This window comes from Rhinolophus sinicus, linkage group LG06, assembly GCF_036562045.2.
Source record: "Rhinolophus sinicus isolate RSC01 linkage group LG06, ASM3656204v1, whole genome shotgun sequence".
In the NCBI taxonomy this organism is placed as follows: Eukaryota; Metazoa; Chordata; class Mammalia; order Chiroptera; family Rhinolophidae; genus Rhinolophus; species Rhinolophus sinicus.
The window spans coordinates 151,379,244-151,398,751 of NC_133756.1; the positions used below are offsets into that span (position 1 = coordinate 151,379,244).

Genomic DNA, 19,508 nt, shown 5'->3' on the forward strand with positions numbered 1-19,508 from the left:
CTGGGCACTCTTTATTTCACAAAAAAATACTCACTGAGCACTTACTATGTGCCAGGCACTATACATACCTAGAGTTATAAAGTGAATAAGATAGGCGGGTTCCTCAAAGGCTATGGTCTTTAACACAGAGAGTCCTCATTTAATGAAAGAATGATTAATTTAAAACATTTAATACAGATAAAGCAAAGGAGAAAACAAAATGCTCTCCACTTACCTAGTTCTCAAGTGGGGTTTATGTGTCCTAAATGTCCTGTCCTTTTGGGGGGGATGTGGATTTGGAGGGCAGGAGAACGCTTTTCGGGATGTGGAGACGCAGAATGTGGGTTTCCCATCTCCAGAATACTCTCATCCCAATCTCCCTGGATCTGTGACAAGCAGGCATTAACTCACAAGCATATTTCTGAAAGCACTGTTGCTGCTGGAAGCCACCGTGAGCCTCTTCAGACTCAGACTCATCTCCATGAATATTTAAGCGGTGACAACTTCCACCAGATGGCGCTAAGGAATAGCTGGGACTAGAAATGGATTTGGATTCTGCAGCCAGTACCAGTAAACTACGTAGGCCCAGTGGGGTCATTTCATTACCCTCAGTAACATCAAGCTGAATTTTGATTGCATTTTTTAGAGTCCACTTACTGCCTTATGACAGGGATTTTACTGTGCATGTAGAAGGCTAGGTCACGTAAATAACACAGAAACAGAATGAAAATAGAAGTCTCTCTTCCCCATTTCTGCTTCCACAATTTCTCACCACGAAACTTAATTACTTCTTGGATTTCTTCCAGGAAAAAATATTATACACATGCCTGCATGCCTGAATATATACATATCCCTTCTAGTTATATAGAAGGGATCATACTTGCACACTGTTTTTTGGACTATGCTTTCACATGAACATATGTTGAAGATATTTCCGTACCAACACATATATGTACACTTGCATTATTTAATTCATGTTCATAATTTATTTTGGTTGTGTCCAGTTTTCACTATTATTAGAAACAGTACTGTAATGAATATTTTTGATAAATATTGTTGAGGATATCTATAGGGTAGACTCCATACAGAGGGATTCTTGGGGGAAGGTTACCACATTTTACATTTGAGGGATACTGCCAAATTGCCCTCCAGGGATGTTGCACGCTCATCAGTACTGATTATAATAAAATGTTTACATTTTTGTGAGTTTTATAAGTGAAGCATGCTGCCTCGTTGTTTCGGTTTGCAGTTTCTTTAGTTATGAACAAGGCTGCCCAGCCTTGAGTTGAGTTGTACGGTGGATCCCGAGCTTGGCGCGTCTGTCTGGGAGAAAACAGTAAGCCGTGCCCTGACTCCTCCTGTCCAGCAGGGGGCGCGGGCCCGGGCCGCTCCCGCATGCGCAGTGCGCTCGGTGTCAGACTCCGAGCCGCCGGATCGCCGGCGCCGCCCTCTCCCCTCGTTCGTGCAGCCCCAGCCGGGCGGCGGTGGCCGGTGCCCTGCGGCATGAACCGGTGACCGAGCGCGGGGCCGAGCGGGAGGCAGCCGTGGCCGAGGTAAGCGCGGCGCGGAAGGGCCGGCGGTCGCCGAGGTGGGGCTCGGACCTCCCCGGGCCGCGGCGGAGTCGGGGCCCGGCTGCCGGAGAGGAGCGGGCGGGTTGGAGGCCCGAGGGCTGCGAGAGGCGCCCCGCAGCCCCGCGGGGGCCGCTCAGGACGATCGACCGCGTCTGGAGCGCTTTGATTTCCGCACCGCCTTTTTCTGCACCTGGCCTGCCCCGCACTTGGTTCCCACCTGTCTCCCCTGCCCACGCCTGTCCTCCGTCCGCTCCTTGCGTTTCTCCAGGGGCCCTGCAGCTTCCGTTTCCCTCGGGCCCCACCCTCCGCGGTGACCATTCCCACCTCCTTCCCACGAACTACAGGGATCTGTTTCCTCCCGCGGGGACTTGTGCTCTGCGCTTTGTGGTGGCCTGTGGCATCTCCGGCGGTGCCGGCTGCCGTGGGTAGGATTTGGTGCACGGTGTCCCCCCCAGCTCTGAAAGAGGTGGGAAAGCCTGCGTGTCTTGCCATTTGGAGTTTTCCCACTGGTGGCGGCAACCAGATCAACGTATAGTTTTGAGACTCGTAATTGCTTGGGTCAGTGTTAATTCTGTGCCAGCCCCGTGCTCTAAGGAGTTAAACTGCACTTGGTTTGTAAATTTCAGAGCTCACAGGCTGTTCACGGTAATACAATGTATGATTCAGTTTCCATCATTTCTCACTTCCGCTGACTTAAGCCTCCTGGTTGCAAGATACTGGTATGAACGGATTCGATTTTTCGTCAGTCAGGTTATGCTGGCATTGCTAATTGAGGAGTGAAAAAGGTTTATCTAATCCTGGCTTTTAAAGGTAACCAGGGGAGGCAGTTTCACATGTGAAGAGCCCAGGCTCCAGGGCCGGACTGCCGTCCTTCAAATCTTAGCAGTTGGCATTTCTAGTTGTGTGCTGTTGGGCAAGTTACTTAGTCTTGCGGTTGTTGCACTTTTCCCCTGTCTCTAAAATCAGGATAGTAATAGCTTGTCACAAGGCACTGTTAGGAAGATTAAATAAATTAACACAAAGTGCTTAAAACTGATCCTGGCATATAGTAAGTCCTCAGTAAAGTTGAGCTATTCGTTACTTAGTTATGTGCATTGTATTGATTATAGTATAATCCCACAAAAAAAGGGGCACAGTTTTTTTTTAAATTATTATTATTGGAAACCATGTTTAGGGCTGGTTGGCCATAATATAACTAATTATATAGAACTCTATCAGGGAAGGAAATGAATTTCAGCTTTTCCTGCTTTTGCTAATATTTGGTTCCTTTGTTTTCAGGAACAGTTGGGTTAAGTTCTAGTGTAGCAGTGGCCCTGGGGGTTCAGTTGTGAGGGCTTTTGTTAAAAGGTTAAAATAAGAGATTGTGACTCAAAACATTGGACTAAGTGGATTGGATATAGCCTATAGCACCAAGGAAAGGTTATTCAGGCAAATTTTAGGATTAAGTAATTCCAGGAACAGAAAATGCATCTCATCCTGACAGTAGAATGGGGTTAAAAGATTTTTCCAGTGACTCAGTACTTGATAGCTAGCCAGATAATGCCAGTGTTTTACAGGGACAGGGTTGATATCTTTCAAGGAGGTTGAAGTGTGTAGGGCTTGGTTGTAAAATTCTTGTTTTGGTCCAGGTTATGGTTGTATATGGAACCAACATTCGTTAGCAGGAGATTCCTTTTGGTCTGTCCTCTTCAGGGAAGTTCTGCTAGGGGAGAGGAGGGTGTTTAGGGGGAGGTACAGAAAATCAGTCTATGTAAGTACTTAGCCATTTCCCCCCTTTGGAAACTGATTCAAGAAAGAAAATTATCAGAGTTCGTCACCATGTAACTCAAAACTTGGACCCTGAACAGAGTGTGCACTGATGGAACTGGGAAGGTTAGACACATTCATTCAACAAACATTTATGGTGCTATGAAATGAGCTCTAGACGTGGTGTCAGATGCTGGGAATACTGAGCACAGATGAAAAACTCTGACTACAAGGAAATCATAACCAGTAGAGGAAACAGACTTACAATTACTTAACTAATTAATATAATATGGTAAGAGCTGTAATGAAGTATGGAAAAGGAATGCATGTGGACGCTCACAGCGAAGGTTGTCTGTCTCTAAAGCACCACTTACTAAGGGGCTTCTTTCTTCATTTCTCCTCCTTTTCTTTTTCATTTAAGGCTTTTCACCTCATCTCTTTTACTGTTTTTATTCTACCTCGAGCACTCGCCATACCTCTCAGCCATTTGGAACAGACTTGTGGGCGCTCACTTAGCCTGTGTAGGGATACGTCAGAAATGTGCGTTTCCATCTCTGGGGGTAACCCTCCATAGTAGGGGATGGGCTTCTGTGGATGAATGTCACGGCTCCGTATCTTTCAAAGGGACCATTCTGAGGTGCATTTTTTCAGAGGGACCCTAGCAGGACTGAGCCCCATTTATTTGCCCAGCTTAGTGTACGTTAACCAGCTCTGCAATGCACTTTAATGGCTTTTCCCTGAATCCTCTCCTTACTCCCTTACTCCGGCTTTCCAGATACACCTTCTGCAAGAAACTTGCACGCAAGTCACTTTGTCTTACTTTGGCAGAACATAAACTGAGACAGTTGGTCTTAGAAGTAGCTCTAAAAAGCAAGCCCTGGGAATGGGATCACTCATCTTCGGAGGGCAACAGGGACCCCTTTGCTGGTGGTAAGTGAGGTGTTGAGAGCTCCTGGTACTCTCTAGCATCTTCACCAGTGGTGGGTTGGGATGAGATTCAGGTAGAAGGGACAGCATTGGCTGTACAGTAGCTCCAGCACTTGCCCAATATGTGGCCAATGGTAATGATAAGGACGGTGGAATGGGCTGGCTCTCCTTAGTCCCTTAGTAGCCTCGAGGTCAGATCAGGCTCACTTCACAGAGATGTCAACTCAGGACACACTGTGAAACACTGAAGGCTCCGCGATAGCATCTGTAGCTGGAGGGCAGACTGCATTGAAAACCAGGCCCAGAATTTCATCATAATTCTGGCAGAACTGCAAAGGAAGCTGAATGCACAGCCTTGACCGGTGGCTTCTGCTGAAGTTCAGGCGTGAGACCTGCGATGGGGATATTTGGGTGGGGGCAGTGAGACCTTGAACTCCCGTAATTCCTTAGCTCCTCTGGGCCACCGAAGGTTCCACCTCTCTGCTATAGAGGAGAACAGCTTCTCCTTGCCTGGCTGCTCTGCAGAGACCTCACTTGAGGCAGATGCCTTGCAACATGTTGCTTATCCTCAGAATCTGTCTCCTCCCCTCAGATCTCAGCGTTGCCTAAGTAGGCAAGCATGGTCCCTGCTGCACGGGAAATAGCTTTTGTACTGAAAGAGTGGTAGGCCCTGATTCTTATGGACCAGCTGAAACTGGAGGAGCACATGTGGGAGTGAATTGTGAGCGTGTTAGACCAGGAGTGGGGGTGCTGGTGGACTAGAAAGCTGGCTGGGGGCATTCTCTCATGATTCAGGATTTAAGGACCTAGCAAGGAGAGGGAGAGCCAGTGCTGATAAGCTGCTGGGCAGGCTTCTTAAAGCTTGGACATGGCAATAGCCAGTACCACTGGTTCTCAACTGGGGGCGATGGTGCCTCCCCAGGGGATATTTGGCAATGTCTGGATATATTTTTAGTTCTTGCAACTAAGGATTGCTTCTATTGAGTAGGGATGCTACTAAACTTTCTACATTGCACAGAACACCTCCCCATGGAAAAGAATGATCTGGCCCAAAATGTCGATAGTGCTGAGGTTGAGAAACCCTGGCCAGCATTAAATGAGGCGGAGGTGGCAGAGCTGCCTTGGCAGAGTATTGAGGAAAAGCTCAGAAGGAGATTGGAAGTAGAGATTTGACTTGGATTCATTTCTTAAGGCCTGAGATGCACTCCGTGTCCAAGTTCCCGGGAGGGCACAGTCCCTTCTCTCTGGTAATAGGAATGCCCCGTGATGGGACCGGCATCTTTGGGAAGCTCACAGTTGGCTGTCCTCTGTAGGCCAGGATTGACTTTAGGAGATATGACCATGGAACTGGGTTCCCAGGCATCTATGAGGATGAGAGGATTCTGAAATAGCAGAGGCCAGGTGGTGCCACTAACCACCAGAGGCCAGGTAGACACAATACCCAAGTGGCATCAAGACCCAACTTGCAACCAGTGTGTCTTAACCCCCGGTGATGCTAATGGAGCATGGTCTTCCTAAGAGCAGTATAGACAGACGGGTGGCCAACGAGGGTGCTGCTTGCCTTATATAACCAGAAAAAAACAAGAGCTGGCAAGCAGGCTAATGTCAGCTGCTGCAACGGAAAAATCACTGTTTGTCACCTGGTTTTCAACTGTGAGCTCTCAGACCCATGTCCCATGGATTGAGAAGGAGGCTGGATGTCTTTGAAGGACTTTGTGACATCCTGCAAGTATGGACAAATGTCCCCCTCCCCCGCCCCCCAAGGGAACCACAGCTTTGTCAAACTAAGTGTACATCAAGGAAGGGCTAATATCCTGACCTTTTCAGGGCTGTTGACTAAGGGTCTGAGCTGATGGCAGTACCAGGCAATCCTCAAGCAGTAGCAGACAGCAGTAATTGCCCAAGCCTCTCATCCTTCTGAGGTTCAAGACATAGTCTACGTGGTTCTTCGGAGGGTTCCTAGCAGCCCTAAGGGCCCCCGTTGCCCACAGCAGCCGCAGGTTGACTCATTGCTTCGTGGCCTTCCCTTGTTTCCCTGTCTCTCTCTTGCTCCATCACTCTAGCTTTCTGAGATCACCTCCCAAGTAAGTAAACGACCTGCACCCCCATCCTTGTCTTTGGTTCTTCATCTGTGGAGGGGTGAGGACGGGGACCCAAGCTCTGATAGGTAGGAAGCAAAATATGATGCCAGGACTCTCAACCTCGCGGGATCCGCCTCCTCTCATTCCAGCCCTTCCGGTGACCACCTGGGACCCTGGAGCCAGCTCCTTCTCCTGACGGGAGAGCTGCTGCGGCTCCCTGTCCCCACCGACCCTCGGAGGTGTTGCACTCTTCTGTTTTCCCACGCTGGTGGGTAGAAGGTGTCTCATTGTGGCTTTACTTTCCCTGACCATAAATGAGACTAAACAGCTTTTCAAATGTTCATGTGCCATTTTTGTTTCCTCTTCTGTGAAATTTCTGTGCAAGTCTTTTGTCCAGTTTTCTACTTTTTGTTTGTTTTTTGCTTTGTAGGAGTTCTTTATTCTGGTTTCTAGTCCTTATTGGTTTTATGTATTGTAAATATCTTTAGGTTTGTAGACTGTCTTTTTACTTCCTTATGCTATCTTTTGATGAACAAAAGTTTTCAATTGTAACCCTGAGTTTATCTTTTTATGGTTTGCACTTTTTGTATTGTTTTAGAAATTATTCTCTGCCCCAGAGTCATAGATAGTCTCTATTGTGTTCTAAATATTTTGTAGTTTTGCCTGTTACATGTAGCTTTTTAATCTACCTTGGATAGGTTTTTCTTTCCTCTGGCTGCTTTCAATGTTTTTCTTTGGCTCTCTTTTTAGTGGTTACTTTGATTTATCTAGGTGGGGTTTTCTTAGTATATATTCTGCTTGGAATTGAGCATCTTGAATATGTGAGTTGATAGTTTTCATTATTTTTGGAAAAGCTTAATAGAAGACAGCTGGATTCTCCTATCCACTTCTGCGTTGACTCTCTGCAATGTCAGACATCATGTAGCCCCTGGAAAATGAAATTGAAAAAATAATGTCAGTATTATTATGAAAACAGTTCAGACCCTTTGAAACGGTCGTGGGGACCCCCTGGAGTCCCTAGACCATACTTTGAGAACCACCAGTCCTACTAGCCTCCTAAAATAAGCTGGGGAGTGTTCCCTCTGTTTTCTGAACTCTGGACTAATTTGTGTAAAGTTAGAATTATTGTTTCTTGAACGTTTAATGTTGGAAAATCTTCTGGGTCTGGACTTCATAGGAAGATTTAAAAACTTTTGATTCAGTTTCTTTAATGTTACTGAATATTCAGGTTTGCTATTTCTCCTTGAGACTTTATTTGTTTTAAGATTTTTTTTTTTTTTTATTGGGGAAGGGCAACAGGACTTTATTGGGGAACAGTGTGTACTTCCAGGACTGTTTTTTCCAAGTCAAGTTGTCCTTTCAATCTTAGTTGTGGAGGGTGCCGTTCGGCTTCAAGTTGTTCTTTCAGGGCGCGCAGCCCACCATCCCTTGCGGGAGTCGAACCAGCAACCTTGTGGTTGAGAGCCCACTGGCCCATGTGGTAATCGAACCGGTAGGCTTCGGAGTTAGGAGCGCAGAGCTCCAACTGCCTCAGCCACAGGGCTGGCCCCTCCTTGAGTCTGTTTTGATGAGTTATATTCTAAAAGATTTTTTCCATTTCATCTCAGTTTTTAAATATATTGGCATAAGTTCATTGGTATCTTATCTTTTAAACATATGCAGCATTTAGAGTTATGTTTTCCCCTCCATTCCAGATATTTATTTGTCCTTTTTTTAACTTGATTAATCTTACCAGAATTATGTCAAATGTCAATTTTATTCATCGTTAAAAAAAACAAACAAAACACTTTTAGCTTTGTTGAGTCTTTCCATTTTGCTTTTAAATCAATTTCTATTTTATTTATTACTTATTTCCTTCTATTTGTGATAATGTCTTTTTTATAGTTAATCGGCTACTCATGAGAATTTATAAAGCTCATGTGGATGGTACTATTTTTCTTCCCTTAATCCCAGTTTTAGCATGCAGATAGTATTTTTCAGACTTTGACCAATTGGTATAACTGATCTAGTCGGTTATGGCCAGAATTTTTAAAAAAGCAGTAGAATAACAGAATAGAAAAATACAGTGTTCACCAAATGTTCTATGGCTAATACTGTATACTAAGGTTAAACATTGTTTTGTGAAACTTTTTTTTCAAATACATACATGCACACACACACACATCTGTGTCTGTATTGGGTCACAATATAAAATATGTTTCTTATCGTAGCTTTTAGCTGAAAAAAGAAAAATTTGAAAGATACTGTACTAAAAGGTAGTTTGTCTAATTTTAGTAAAGATTTTAAACCTAGTTGCACAAAATAAACATCTGAGGAGCTTGCTAGAATGACAGATTCTTTGACCCTAGTTTAGACCTATTAATACAAACCTCCAGTGCTGGGGCTAAGGATTCTGTTTTAACAAGCTTTCTGGGTGATTCTCAGCCTTTAGGTGCTTGAGAACCACTGATGCAGGACATACACAGACCATAAGTGCCTGCTGGGAAGTTCTAACTTGGAGAAGTGGAGGGTGCAAGTCCTTCCATGCGTTTGTCCCGAGACCTCTTGTCTTGAGTTCTAAGAGACACAGAAAGTGGCAAGAAAGCTATTGGGTGGGGGTGGGGGCTGGAAGTAGCTCTCATGCCTGAATTTCTGTCATAGAATCAATTAGCACGTATTGAATGGCTGGTGTATGTACCCAAAGATGCTAATCTTTAGGTTTAATGTTTATGAACTCTCATAAATTAGTCTGTAACAAGCAGATTTCTTATGTGTCAACTCATGATCTCAGAGAGATACAAGTGGAAATCATTCATGACTGTTCACATTGTACCCAAAAAGCTGAGAGTGATTTACCTAAACAATCCCTTGCGAGGGAAGCAGGAAGCAGTTTTATAGTGTGGGCAGTGACCGGGGAGAGCTCTGTTGAGCCAAAGTAAAAATGGTTGATAAACCCTAAGATGGTCTGTGAGCTCTTCAGCTATTTCCCTTTATATCAGTAGCTTTTCTGAAAGATTGGTGAGTAGAATGAGACCATTTTGTAGACTGGGACTTTGACATGCTGAATGCCACAGTAGATTGTTGTAGTAACATGGTTAAGTCTGTGACATATGATGCAATCAAAGGGGAAGGTTGGCATCAGATCGGGGAGGTTTGTTTGGTATGGATCTTCCATTGTGAGCTGCAGGGGAACTCTGCATTTTCAATTGAGGACTAAGAATTTTCATTGTATCAATCAGTGATCCTCATTGGTTGTTTCATTTAGCTGAGTAACAAACCAACCCAAAACTTATTGGCTTAAAAACAACAGCAAGGGGCCGGCCTGGTGGCTCAGACGGTTAGAGCTCCATGCTCCTAACTCCGAAGGCTGCCAGTTCGATTCCCACATGGGCCAGTGGGCTCTCAACCACAAGGTTGCCAGTTCAACTCCTCGAGTCCCGCAAGGGATGGCGGGCTGTGCCCCCTGCAACTAAGATTGAACACGGCACCTTGAGCTGAGCTGCCCCTGAGCTCCCGGATTGCTCAGTTGTTGGTTGGAGTGCGTCCTCTCAACCACAAGGTCACCAGTTTGACTGAATGGTGGGCTGCGCCCCCTGCAACTAGAAATAGCAACTGGACCTGGAGCTGAGCTGTGCCCTCCACAACTAAGATTGAAAGGACAACAACTTGACTTGGAAAAAAGGCCTGGAAGTGCACACTGTTCCCCAATAAAGTCCTGTTCCCCTTCCCCAATAAAATCTTTAAGAAAAAAAAAATTATTAGAAAAAAAAAAAGGCAGCAAGATTCTACAACCCATGCGCAGCCTAGTGGGATAGTTCATGCCGGCGTCACATGACTTCTATTGGGATCTCCCTGAGGTTGCCTTCAACTGGGAGTTCCGCTTCCTTAGAGAGTGGCAGCTGGGTTTCAGGAGGACAAAAGCAGCAGCTATAGGGTCTCTTAAGGCCTGGGCTCGCAAGCCCTAGAATGTCACTGCTGACACATTTTCTTGGTCTAAGCGGGCCACCAGTCTAGCCCAGATTCAGGAGGAAGGGAAATCGATTCCACCTTTAATTGGACAAGTATGTACATTCACTGATGAGAAGAATTGTTGACATCAGTCTTGGGAAATTGATTCACCACACTGGTCTTCCTCCCTCCTTCCCTCCCTGATTCCTTTCTTCACATTCCTTCCTTCCATCTAAATGTGTCAACTATCACCTTCATATAAAACATCAATGTTTATTTAAATTTTAAAGGTCAATCTTTTCTTCTCTAATACCCTTGCCACTTTATTGATATTTTCCCAGTGATATTTTTATATTTTGCATTTTATTAGTTTTGTTTGTTTTATCTCTCACTGGAATATAAGTTTCTAGTCTAAGGGAGGGTCTTTGCTTACTTCTTTGTTTCCTTCGCAGTACATGGTAGGTGCTCAATAGGCGGTTGAATGAATAAATGAATGAAAAGGCAATTTAGAATAACCAAGCATCGCTTTGTCCAGATGAAGCATCAGTTTATGTTTGGCAAGTATTTAAAAACAAAATGAAACAACTGTCTTTAGCTATTCCATTTCTGTTTTCTTCCTTGGTCAGAGCCCCTCCTCCTATGCCCCATACATGTGCCAGCTCATGCTTTCCGTGAATGTATGTTTCTAGGATATAGTTATATTTTTATTATCAATATTTATATTAAGTAGTATATAAACAGTATAAATATTAAAGATAGAGCATATACTTGTGTTCATATATACAAAGAAGGATAAACAGTTCCTTTTCATTACTTCATCAAATACTTAAGGGAGAGAAATAGATTTATTAAACGTCAGACAGTTCCTTCAGCTGTCATTTGCCACCCTACATGCTCCCTTTTTCTTGTTTCTGTGCCCGGTAAGCAGGAGTGTGAGGAAGAGGCTGCCTGTGTCATTATGTGTGCGGCGGTCAAGTACAATATCCGGGGTCCTGCCCTCATCCCGAGAATGAAGACCAAGCACCGAATATACTACATCGCCCTCTTCTCCGTTGTCCTGCTGGGGCTCATTGCCACTGGCATGTTCCAGTTCTGGCCCCATTCCATCGAGTCCTCCAACGACTGGAGTGTGGAGAAGCGCAGTGTCCGCGACGTGCCTGTGGTCAGGCTGCCCGCCGACAGCCCCATCCCCGAGCGCGGGGATCTCAGTTGCAGAATGCACACGTGCTTTGATGTCTACCGCTGTGGCTTCAACCCAAAGAACAAAATCAAGGTGTATATCTACTCGCTGAAAAAGTACGTGGATGACGGTGGCGTCCCGGTGAGCAGCGCCATCTCCCGGGAGTATAATGAACTGCTCACGGCCATCTCCGACAGCGATTACTACACCGACGACATCGCCCGCGCCTGCCTGTTCGTGCCGTCCATCGACGTGCTGAACCAGAACACGCTCCGCATTAAGGAGACGGCGCAGGCGCTGGCCCAGCTCTCCAGGTATCTCCTGCTTGGACAGAGCGGAGCCGGGCCCTTCAGGGAACTGAAGGGAAGGCGCGGGAGAGGCCTGCTTTCCTCTTGAGCTGGCTTCCAGCGTCTGTATCTTGTCTCATGGGACGGGATGTGGCTGTGCTGTACGCAGCTGGCCCTGACCGGTCAAAGCCAGTCCGCCAACGTGCGGCTGCTGTGGGCTCCCCACTTCTTAGAGTTTAAAAAACTAGGGATGGCTCCTCTTCCCATACTTTTCCTTTCAAATTTAAATACTACGCCCCCCCCTCCCTATTACTCATATAGTATGTGTTCTCTGTAAAAGGGTCTGAAATACAGGTAAACGAAAAGAAGAGTGTAAGACTCATTCCATAATCTTGCTTCTAAGAGATAACCATTATTTTAATGTTATTTTTAAGTCATTTTTATATAAAAATATATATGCACTATATATACATTTTTGTATATATGTACATATGCATATATACGTATATACATTTTTGTCAAGAACGGGATCACACAGTATATACTCTCTTGCTGCCTTTTTCCCTTAATATATCTGGAATATATTTTCAAATAATTTCACATTCTTTTACTATATAATTTTAAGGTTTGTATAGTATTTCATTTTGCCCTTGTTCCATAATGTATTTAACCAGCCTTCTATGTTTTATTTATTTTTTGTTCCTTTAACCAAACAGTGAACATTGAGTTTTCAGGTTTTCCTTACCGGAAGCAGTTCTGTGGTGGGCAAGTTTGAAGTACATACACATCCACCCATTTTTCCTTTTGTGGAGCCAGGGCTAGTGCCCGATGTGCTGCTGAGTTTTCAGGGAACTCACTTTGCATGCCTGAGAAGTGGCCCTGTTTTAAGTTGGGGATTCTTGCTACTTGTCATCCAATAACTGACTCTTTTTGTTTCTTCATCGTCAACCTGTGAATTTTTCTACATGTTCAATTTCTTAATAGATGGGATCGCGGTACAAACCACCTGCTGTTCAACATGTTGCCTGGAGGCCCCCCAGATTATAACACAGCTCTGGATGTCCCCAGAGACAGGTAGGTGTATTTGGGGTTCTCACTGTGGTGGCTTTCTGTTTATGGGAAATCATATTCCTAAGCCTCCTGGGACTTACTGTGTAATCAGAATTGTTTCTTTGTAAATAAAAAATTGCCTGGGCATTTCCCTCCTCGAGACATACAGTGATTTGAGACCTGCTTACATCTGTTGTGAGAACCAATTGGAGCTCATGTTCTAGCGTAGCATCTTACAAAACCTTTTCCTCAATGTGGGTGATGCTGTCCTGAGTGTAGCAGCCCTACCCCTAAGGCCTGGTTCATGATTGGCTTGTGCCAGTGGTCTGTGGATTTGGGGGCTTTTGCCAAAAGCAGAGCCACAGCTTACTGAGGGAAGGGGATGGATGTGTGAATGTGATGCCCGGAGCGTGTAAGATCAGGAGGCAGCAAACGAGGCCTTTCTGATTAGCATTCACGCTGTTGTTTCAGTCAGTGTGGTTCTTGCCTTTCTTCCTTTTTTCTTTCTCTCTTTCTCACCCTGCCCCTTTCTTTCCTTCTCTCCTAATAAAACCTTCCAAATGGGTAGATGTGGTATGGGGGTGACTAGGCTTGCATGATTATGCTTTTGAGTCACTTACTATATGTCTCAGCCTTTTTATACTTTGACTGACCCACTGTGGCTGGAGGCTTCCTGGAAAGCTTGGGAATGAGGTGCCACTTAAGGTCCCTCTCCTAGTACTGGGTTCAAGGCTTTGAGGAGAGCAGAAAGTTTGGGCCCAGGATAAGGGTCCCGGGCAATATACTGAAGGTATAGGATTGTTGTAAGTTTGTATATGAACTCATTTATAACCAATTTTATTACAGTTGATGTTTAACTCTTAAAATCAGTTACTGAAAAAGGTGGACGAACAGCCTGAGACCAGCTCTGTTCTCAACTTGTGAGAGGCTAATGTCATTTATGAAAATCTATGCTTAGTACTTCTTTTTCCCAGAAGAGTAGACCTAAGCCCTCTTTGCTTTAAGGATTTATCTAGAGTCAGTGTTGTGTTTTGATCTGGAAATCCAACTATCGCTAGAAGAGACGAACACACCACGACCACTCCTCAGCTTTGTTGTAGAAACCATTCTGGACGGTAGAGGGCAGTCAGGCCACACAGGTTCTGTAGAAACCAGCTAAACACAAAGTGAGCCTTACTTGGCTCTCAGCCCCAGTGTTCCTGAGTGGGCTACTGTTTTATGGATTTGGTTGATCTGGGAAAGGGGAAAATACTTTAGAGAATAGAGACGGGAAGGAAAAGAGCTGTTAGGAATGCAATGTCTTCACCTGCTGTTCTGGGTTTATTTTGAGAAGGGCTTATTTCTGTTTGGGACGTTTTGCTTTTTGCTGACATTTTGGTATATGTATCTGCATGGGAGAAGGATTTTATTTTTATCAAGTGCACATGTTAAATGGGGTTTCATTTCTCCGCAGGAAAGTGTCAAGTGGTCAGGGGAAACTTTTAAGTTCTTGCTAGTTCCTAGGTGTTAAGGATCAGGGAGGTGAAATTGTTTTCCCTATGCAGGTATTTTTGTAAATGATTAGAGGCAATCTTTTAGCACGTAATGAATCACCAGATAGTGCTTTATCTTTGCATGTGGGAAATTTCATTTTGAAACCTAGGTGGTCTTCTGGTTGGGGTAAGAAATTATGGCTTTGTTTGTTAATTTTTCCTATTGTTTGTCCTTGCTCCTGGATTCAGAGGAGGCAAGAGCCTCTCTGCTTTGGATTTTGCATTTTGTAAGTGCAGTGAAGCTGGCTCCAGGTCTGTCACCTGATAGTCACCAAACATCTAACCGTTGTTCACATTTACCTGTCTCATAGATATTTTTATACAGTTTATTGGCTTCAGTAAATAAATATGACCAATCAAATTGGTGAAATTGGTCAGTTTTTCCCCCCCAAAACCTGAAGCTTTATATTAGAGGAATTTGCAGGCCTTAGTGCACGCATAGTATAAAAGAAAGCAAAGGATAAACCTGCAGATGAAGTGTGTTCAGGCACTGTGAATACTCCTAAACACACTGAGCTGTGAGAACATCTGAGCAAAGACCCCGACTAGTGACTGTGGGGTAAGGAGGCCGCGGGGAGGCTTCAGTGACAGGAGATGACCTAGAGTCAGGAAGTCTTGGAAAGTGCTAAAAATGCTACAGGACACGTTGAGTGATATAACACTTAGCCTGGCATGAATCTGATCATCATAGTAATACTTTTTTAAATGCAAGATTTCTATCCAATCTCTTGCACCTTGGGAACTGATCTCTGATTTGCGGACACATAATGGGAAAACAGAATGTGCTTCTCAGAAATTCCCTTTTCAGTCAATGTAAAACACGTGTTCCGTAGAGCAAAGGATGCTGACAATATTTTCTTCATTACAGTGCTGTGGGGAACGCTGGCAGAATGTTCCCAGGGGGTAGGGTGGGGGTTATACCTGGGTAGTAGGAAAGCATGCAGTCTGAAGCATGTCACTTAAAGTTGAAGTCTTGTCAATAGCAGGGCTTGTGTGAGGCCTGTTTGACTAATTGCAGTCATGGCTCTTTCCGAGATCACAAATGGAGATCGCATGTGTATGATCTGTGACATACGACATGCTTCAGACTGCATGCTTTCCTACTACCAGTGCATAACCCCCACCCTACCCCCTGGGAAGAGAATAGCAGTAAAAGTTGGTATGATATATACCTGCTTCCTTTCTCACCACATACGCACACCTCTCTCTTCTGAGGCTGTGGGTGTAATTACCTAATCACTCACTACGCTGGCTTACCTGGCCTGCCCACTGCCTGTGTATTGGATTCACGTTTGCTTCTCTGTACATAGGTCATGGGGGCCCGTACAGTCTGCTTGCCATCATGGCCATGGAACCTGCCCAAACTCATGTTGGATGGATTCATTGTGCAATGCTAATCAGGAAAAATAAGACCGTGTGTTGGTACTAAGGATAGTCATTAAGTTTTACAGAGTAGACTGGCAGCCGGAGAGATTTTTCGCCTGCACATTACCTCACTAACCAATTCTTGGTTTCATAAAGCTTAAACAAACAGATTGGGATTTCCAGGGGTGGTTTGAAAATCTTTGAACTTTAACTGGTCATGTTAGAAGGGAATGTACGCTGTCATCAGGGCAAGGAGGGGATTGGTAGCAATCAATACTGCAAAAAATGTGGTTTCTTGGTTCAGACATTTTGGCTCAGACTGTGCAGTGTGTGGAACTGGCAAAACTCTGCCCCAGTAAGTGATTTAGATGGGGCTGGGGCCCCAAAGACAGAATAGCAGTAAAAGTTGGTGTGATATACACCTGCTTCCTTTCTCTGATGAAGTGTCATTATACTACTTGCTGGATCCAATTAAAACAGTGTGTTAACAGCTTTCTGTTTAAGGAGAATAAAAGCTAGGACATGGAAACTGCAAGAGAAGCACTGAAGGTCCAGTTCTGGATTCTGCTTCCTGTGCAGGGAATTGGGTTAATAAGACTGAGTAACTGGAATGGATGGTGATTGCTGGTAGAGGCTACACGAATGACACGTAGCTCTGGGGTGACAGTGGGGAGAACTGCTTGGGGCAGCAATTGGAGGGAGGCTGGGGCATATGCAGCATGATTGTGATGCATGGCTGTCACCACTGCTTTCTGTGCCCACTGTCTCCTGAGATTTTAGTCAGTGAGTCGGTAAGTGACTGCCCCCGCCAGTCTTCCTGTGCAGACTTGTTGTTACTCCTATTATTGTGCAGGAATTGAAGAGTAGGGTATGACTTTTGAGAGAGGTGAATGGGGTCTGAAAAAGGTAGCGGAGGGCTATTCAGAGGGTGTCCTCTGGGCTGTGATATATTTTAAAGAATGGAAAATAAGGGAAGACTACTTAGTACGCCAGAGGAAGGCTGGTGACTCAGGGAGAGAATGCAGCTGGAGTCCAGAAGATGCGAATGTAAAACAGCACAGCATCTGTAGAAAAATGACTCCGTGATAGCTGTTGTTGATATTAAGACTCAATCATAGCAGGTTCTTGAATAATGTCATTTCGTTTGTTACATAATGTCATTTTGTCGACTTGGTTTCCTTATAACATTAATGAGATGCCTAGGAACTTAACTCTTCTTTACATCAGTTAGCCTGTAGTAAAACTGGGTCTATTATATGTTGTTTGCTTCAAGTCGTAGAACCTACCCACGGCGTTATGTGAGGACTGACTTACTGTACTCCTATCCCTTTCCACAGAGCCTATCAGAATGAAGGCCTTTCTCATTGTTTGACAAAATGTTTTGCTTTCAGGGCTCTGTTGGCTGGTGGTGGCTTTTCTACATGGACTTACCGGCAAGGCTACGATGTCAGCATTCCTGTGTATAGTCCGCTGTCAGCTGAGGTGGACCTTCCAGAGAAAGGACCGGGGTAAGGTGCATTCAGCACAGCCAGGGCCAGCGTGGCAGGTATCACAGCAATCAGCATCGATTACAGGCCAGGGTCCTTGAGTCTGCCAGCTTTCCCACCCACCCCAATCCTGTTCATCCTTCAGTGTCCTCTAGCTCAGTAAATTGACACTGCTCTCCACCAGGCTTTCCAAATCAGGGATCTACATGGTGTCCTTAACTCCTTTCACTCCCTTACGTCAATATCAAAAGAATAAGTCCTGTTGACGCTGCAGCCTGAATATTTCTTAGATCTGTCTCCTCCTCCATCTCTTCTGCCCGTACCCTGTACCAGGTTGCTGTCATCCCCTCCTTGGGTTGCTGAAATGGCCTATTTGGTTTCCTGGCCTCTAGTCTCACTGCCCTCCAGTCTGACTTCACATTGCCCTTAAGGATAAATCCCAGATTCCTCAAAATGTCTTTCAAGACCCCCTATCACATGACCACTATCTCCATCTCTAGCTGTTTCTTTATATATATATTTTTTATTTTTATTTTTTTTTTTGTGGTTCTTAGAATGAGCTTTACTCTCTCTGTTTTTCGGGGCTACAAAACTCTCTACTGATTGGAAATCTTTTTCCTTATTTGCGTCAGACTAATGACCGGCTTGTTCTTCAGGTTTCCACTTGAATACCTCTTACTCGAAGGGCACTTGCTTAGCCCCTGGATGACCCTTCTGCTTTATGCTCCCATCGCAGCCTGCACTTCTGCACCACTCATTAGGCCCTGTTGTGATGAGTTGCTCAAAGCCTCTCTGCTTTGGATTTTGTAAGTGCCGTGAAGTTGGCGCCAGCTCTGTTTTTTAACTGCCATGTCCTCTGTGCCTGGCACATAATTGGCTCCGATTTTTGATATGTGAGTGAGTAAGTGAAAAGAGCTGACAGCATGGATGCAAGAGGCATTTGGGTCTCCCCTTTCTTACTATAATCTATTTAAAGTTGTGCTAATACACGGTGAGAATCTCAGTGAGCTTTAAACAAACCTGATGACGGTAACAGTATGCTTTACATGTGTGCTAAGGGCTTGTGTGTGAAGGTGACTGATTTGCATATTGCCACCCTAGAAATGTCATACTGGCTGAGGATTAAAAGCCCCCACATAGCGTTTGGTCTCAGAAATGAGTCTCAAGGCAATAGTTTGCTTACAGAACATTAGAACCATTCTCAAAGCAGCCCAAACTTCCTCTTACAAGCCATTATGGGTTAGAGAAGTAAGAACTTCTCCAAGCTGAAGACTTTTCTGTCCCGTGTGTGTGTGTCCTACCATGTGGTCCAGGATCAAATTCTGATCTTGCTTTAGATATAGCAAATTACGTGTTACTTAGACAGTGTCTAAAGCCCAGGTGAGATCGAAACATCTTTTCCTCTACCCTTAGGCAAGTGCAAAGAAATGCAAAGAGAAGATGGGATCTTTCATGAACTTGTTGCTTAGGTCAGCTTTCTGAATTTTTTTCTGTTAGTGGACTCCCAGAGCTGACTTAATGTATTTCATTATTGACACATAATTCATATACAATAAAATACACTTTTAAAGTATATACCATTCAGTGAGTTTTTTAAAAATTGAGATATAATTGACATATAACATTGTGTAAGTTTTAGGTGTACAATGTGTTGATTTGATACAATTCACTGGTTTTTAGTATATTCACAAAGTTGTACAACTGTTGTTATCACTACTACCTAATTCCAGAATATTTCATCACCCCCAGAATAAACCTAGTACTTATTAGCTGTCACTCTCTATCCCTGCCCTCAAACTTCATACCTACTGCCCCCAGCAACAACCACTAGTGTACTTTGTCTCTATGGATTTGCCCATTCTGAACATTTCATATAAATGTAGTCATATAATATGTAACCTTTTGTGTCTTCTTTCACTTGGTATAATAGTTTCAAGGTTTAGCTGTCTCGTAGCATGGAATCAGTACTTCTTCCTTTCTTGGCTGCATAATATCTCACCAGATAGATATACCACGTTTTGTTTACCCATTCATCAGTTGACAGACATTTGGGTTATTTCCACTTTTTAGCAATTATGAGTAATGCTATCAACATTTGTGTACAAGTCTTTATGTAAACATGTTTTTAATTCTCTCGGATATATACCTAGGAGTAGAATTGCTGAGTCGTGTGGTCAGTCTCTGTTTAACTTTTTGAGGAACTGCCAGATTTTTTTCCAAAATGGCTGTACCATTTTACCCACCAGCAATGTATGGAGGGTTTCAGTTTCTCCAAATCCTTGTCAACACGTGTTATTGTCTTTTTTATTGTAGCCATTTTAGTGGATGTGAGATGGTATCTCGTAGTTTTTATTTGCATATCTTTAATTATTAAAG

General features: G+C 44.2%; 1 protein-coding gene across 1 annotated transcript in view; it reads left to right on the plus strand.

The window, feature by feature from the left end:
- Positions 1-1,375: 1,375 nt before the first annotated feature.
- The window catches only part of EXT2 (exostosin glycosyltransferase 2), a 124,474-nt gene continuing 106,341 nt past the window's right edge, over positions 1,376-19,508 (plus strand). Inside the window, exons 1-4 of the mRNA XM_019746443.2 lie at positions 1,376-1,532; positions 11,160-11,725; positions 12,683-12,772; positions 17,037-17,153. Coding sequence (XP_019602002.2) covers positions 11,190-11,725; positions 12,683-12,772; positions 17,037-17,153 — 743 coding nt within the window. The 5' untranslated portion in view covers positions 1,376-1,532; positions 11,160-11,189. The remainder of the gene's footprint in view (positions 1,533-11,159; positions 11,726-12,682; positions 12,773-17,036; positions 17,154-19,508) is intronic.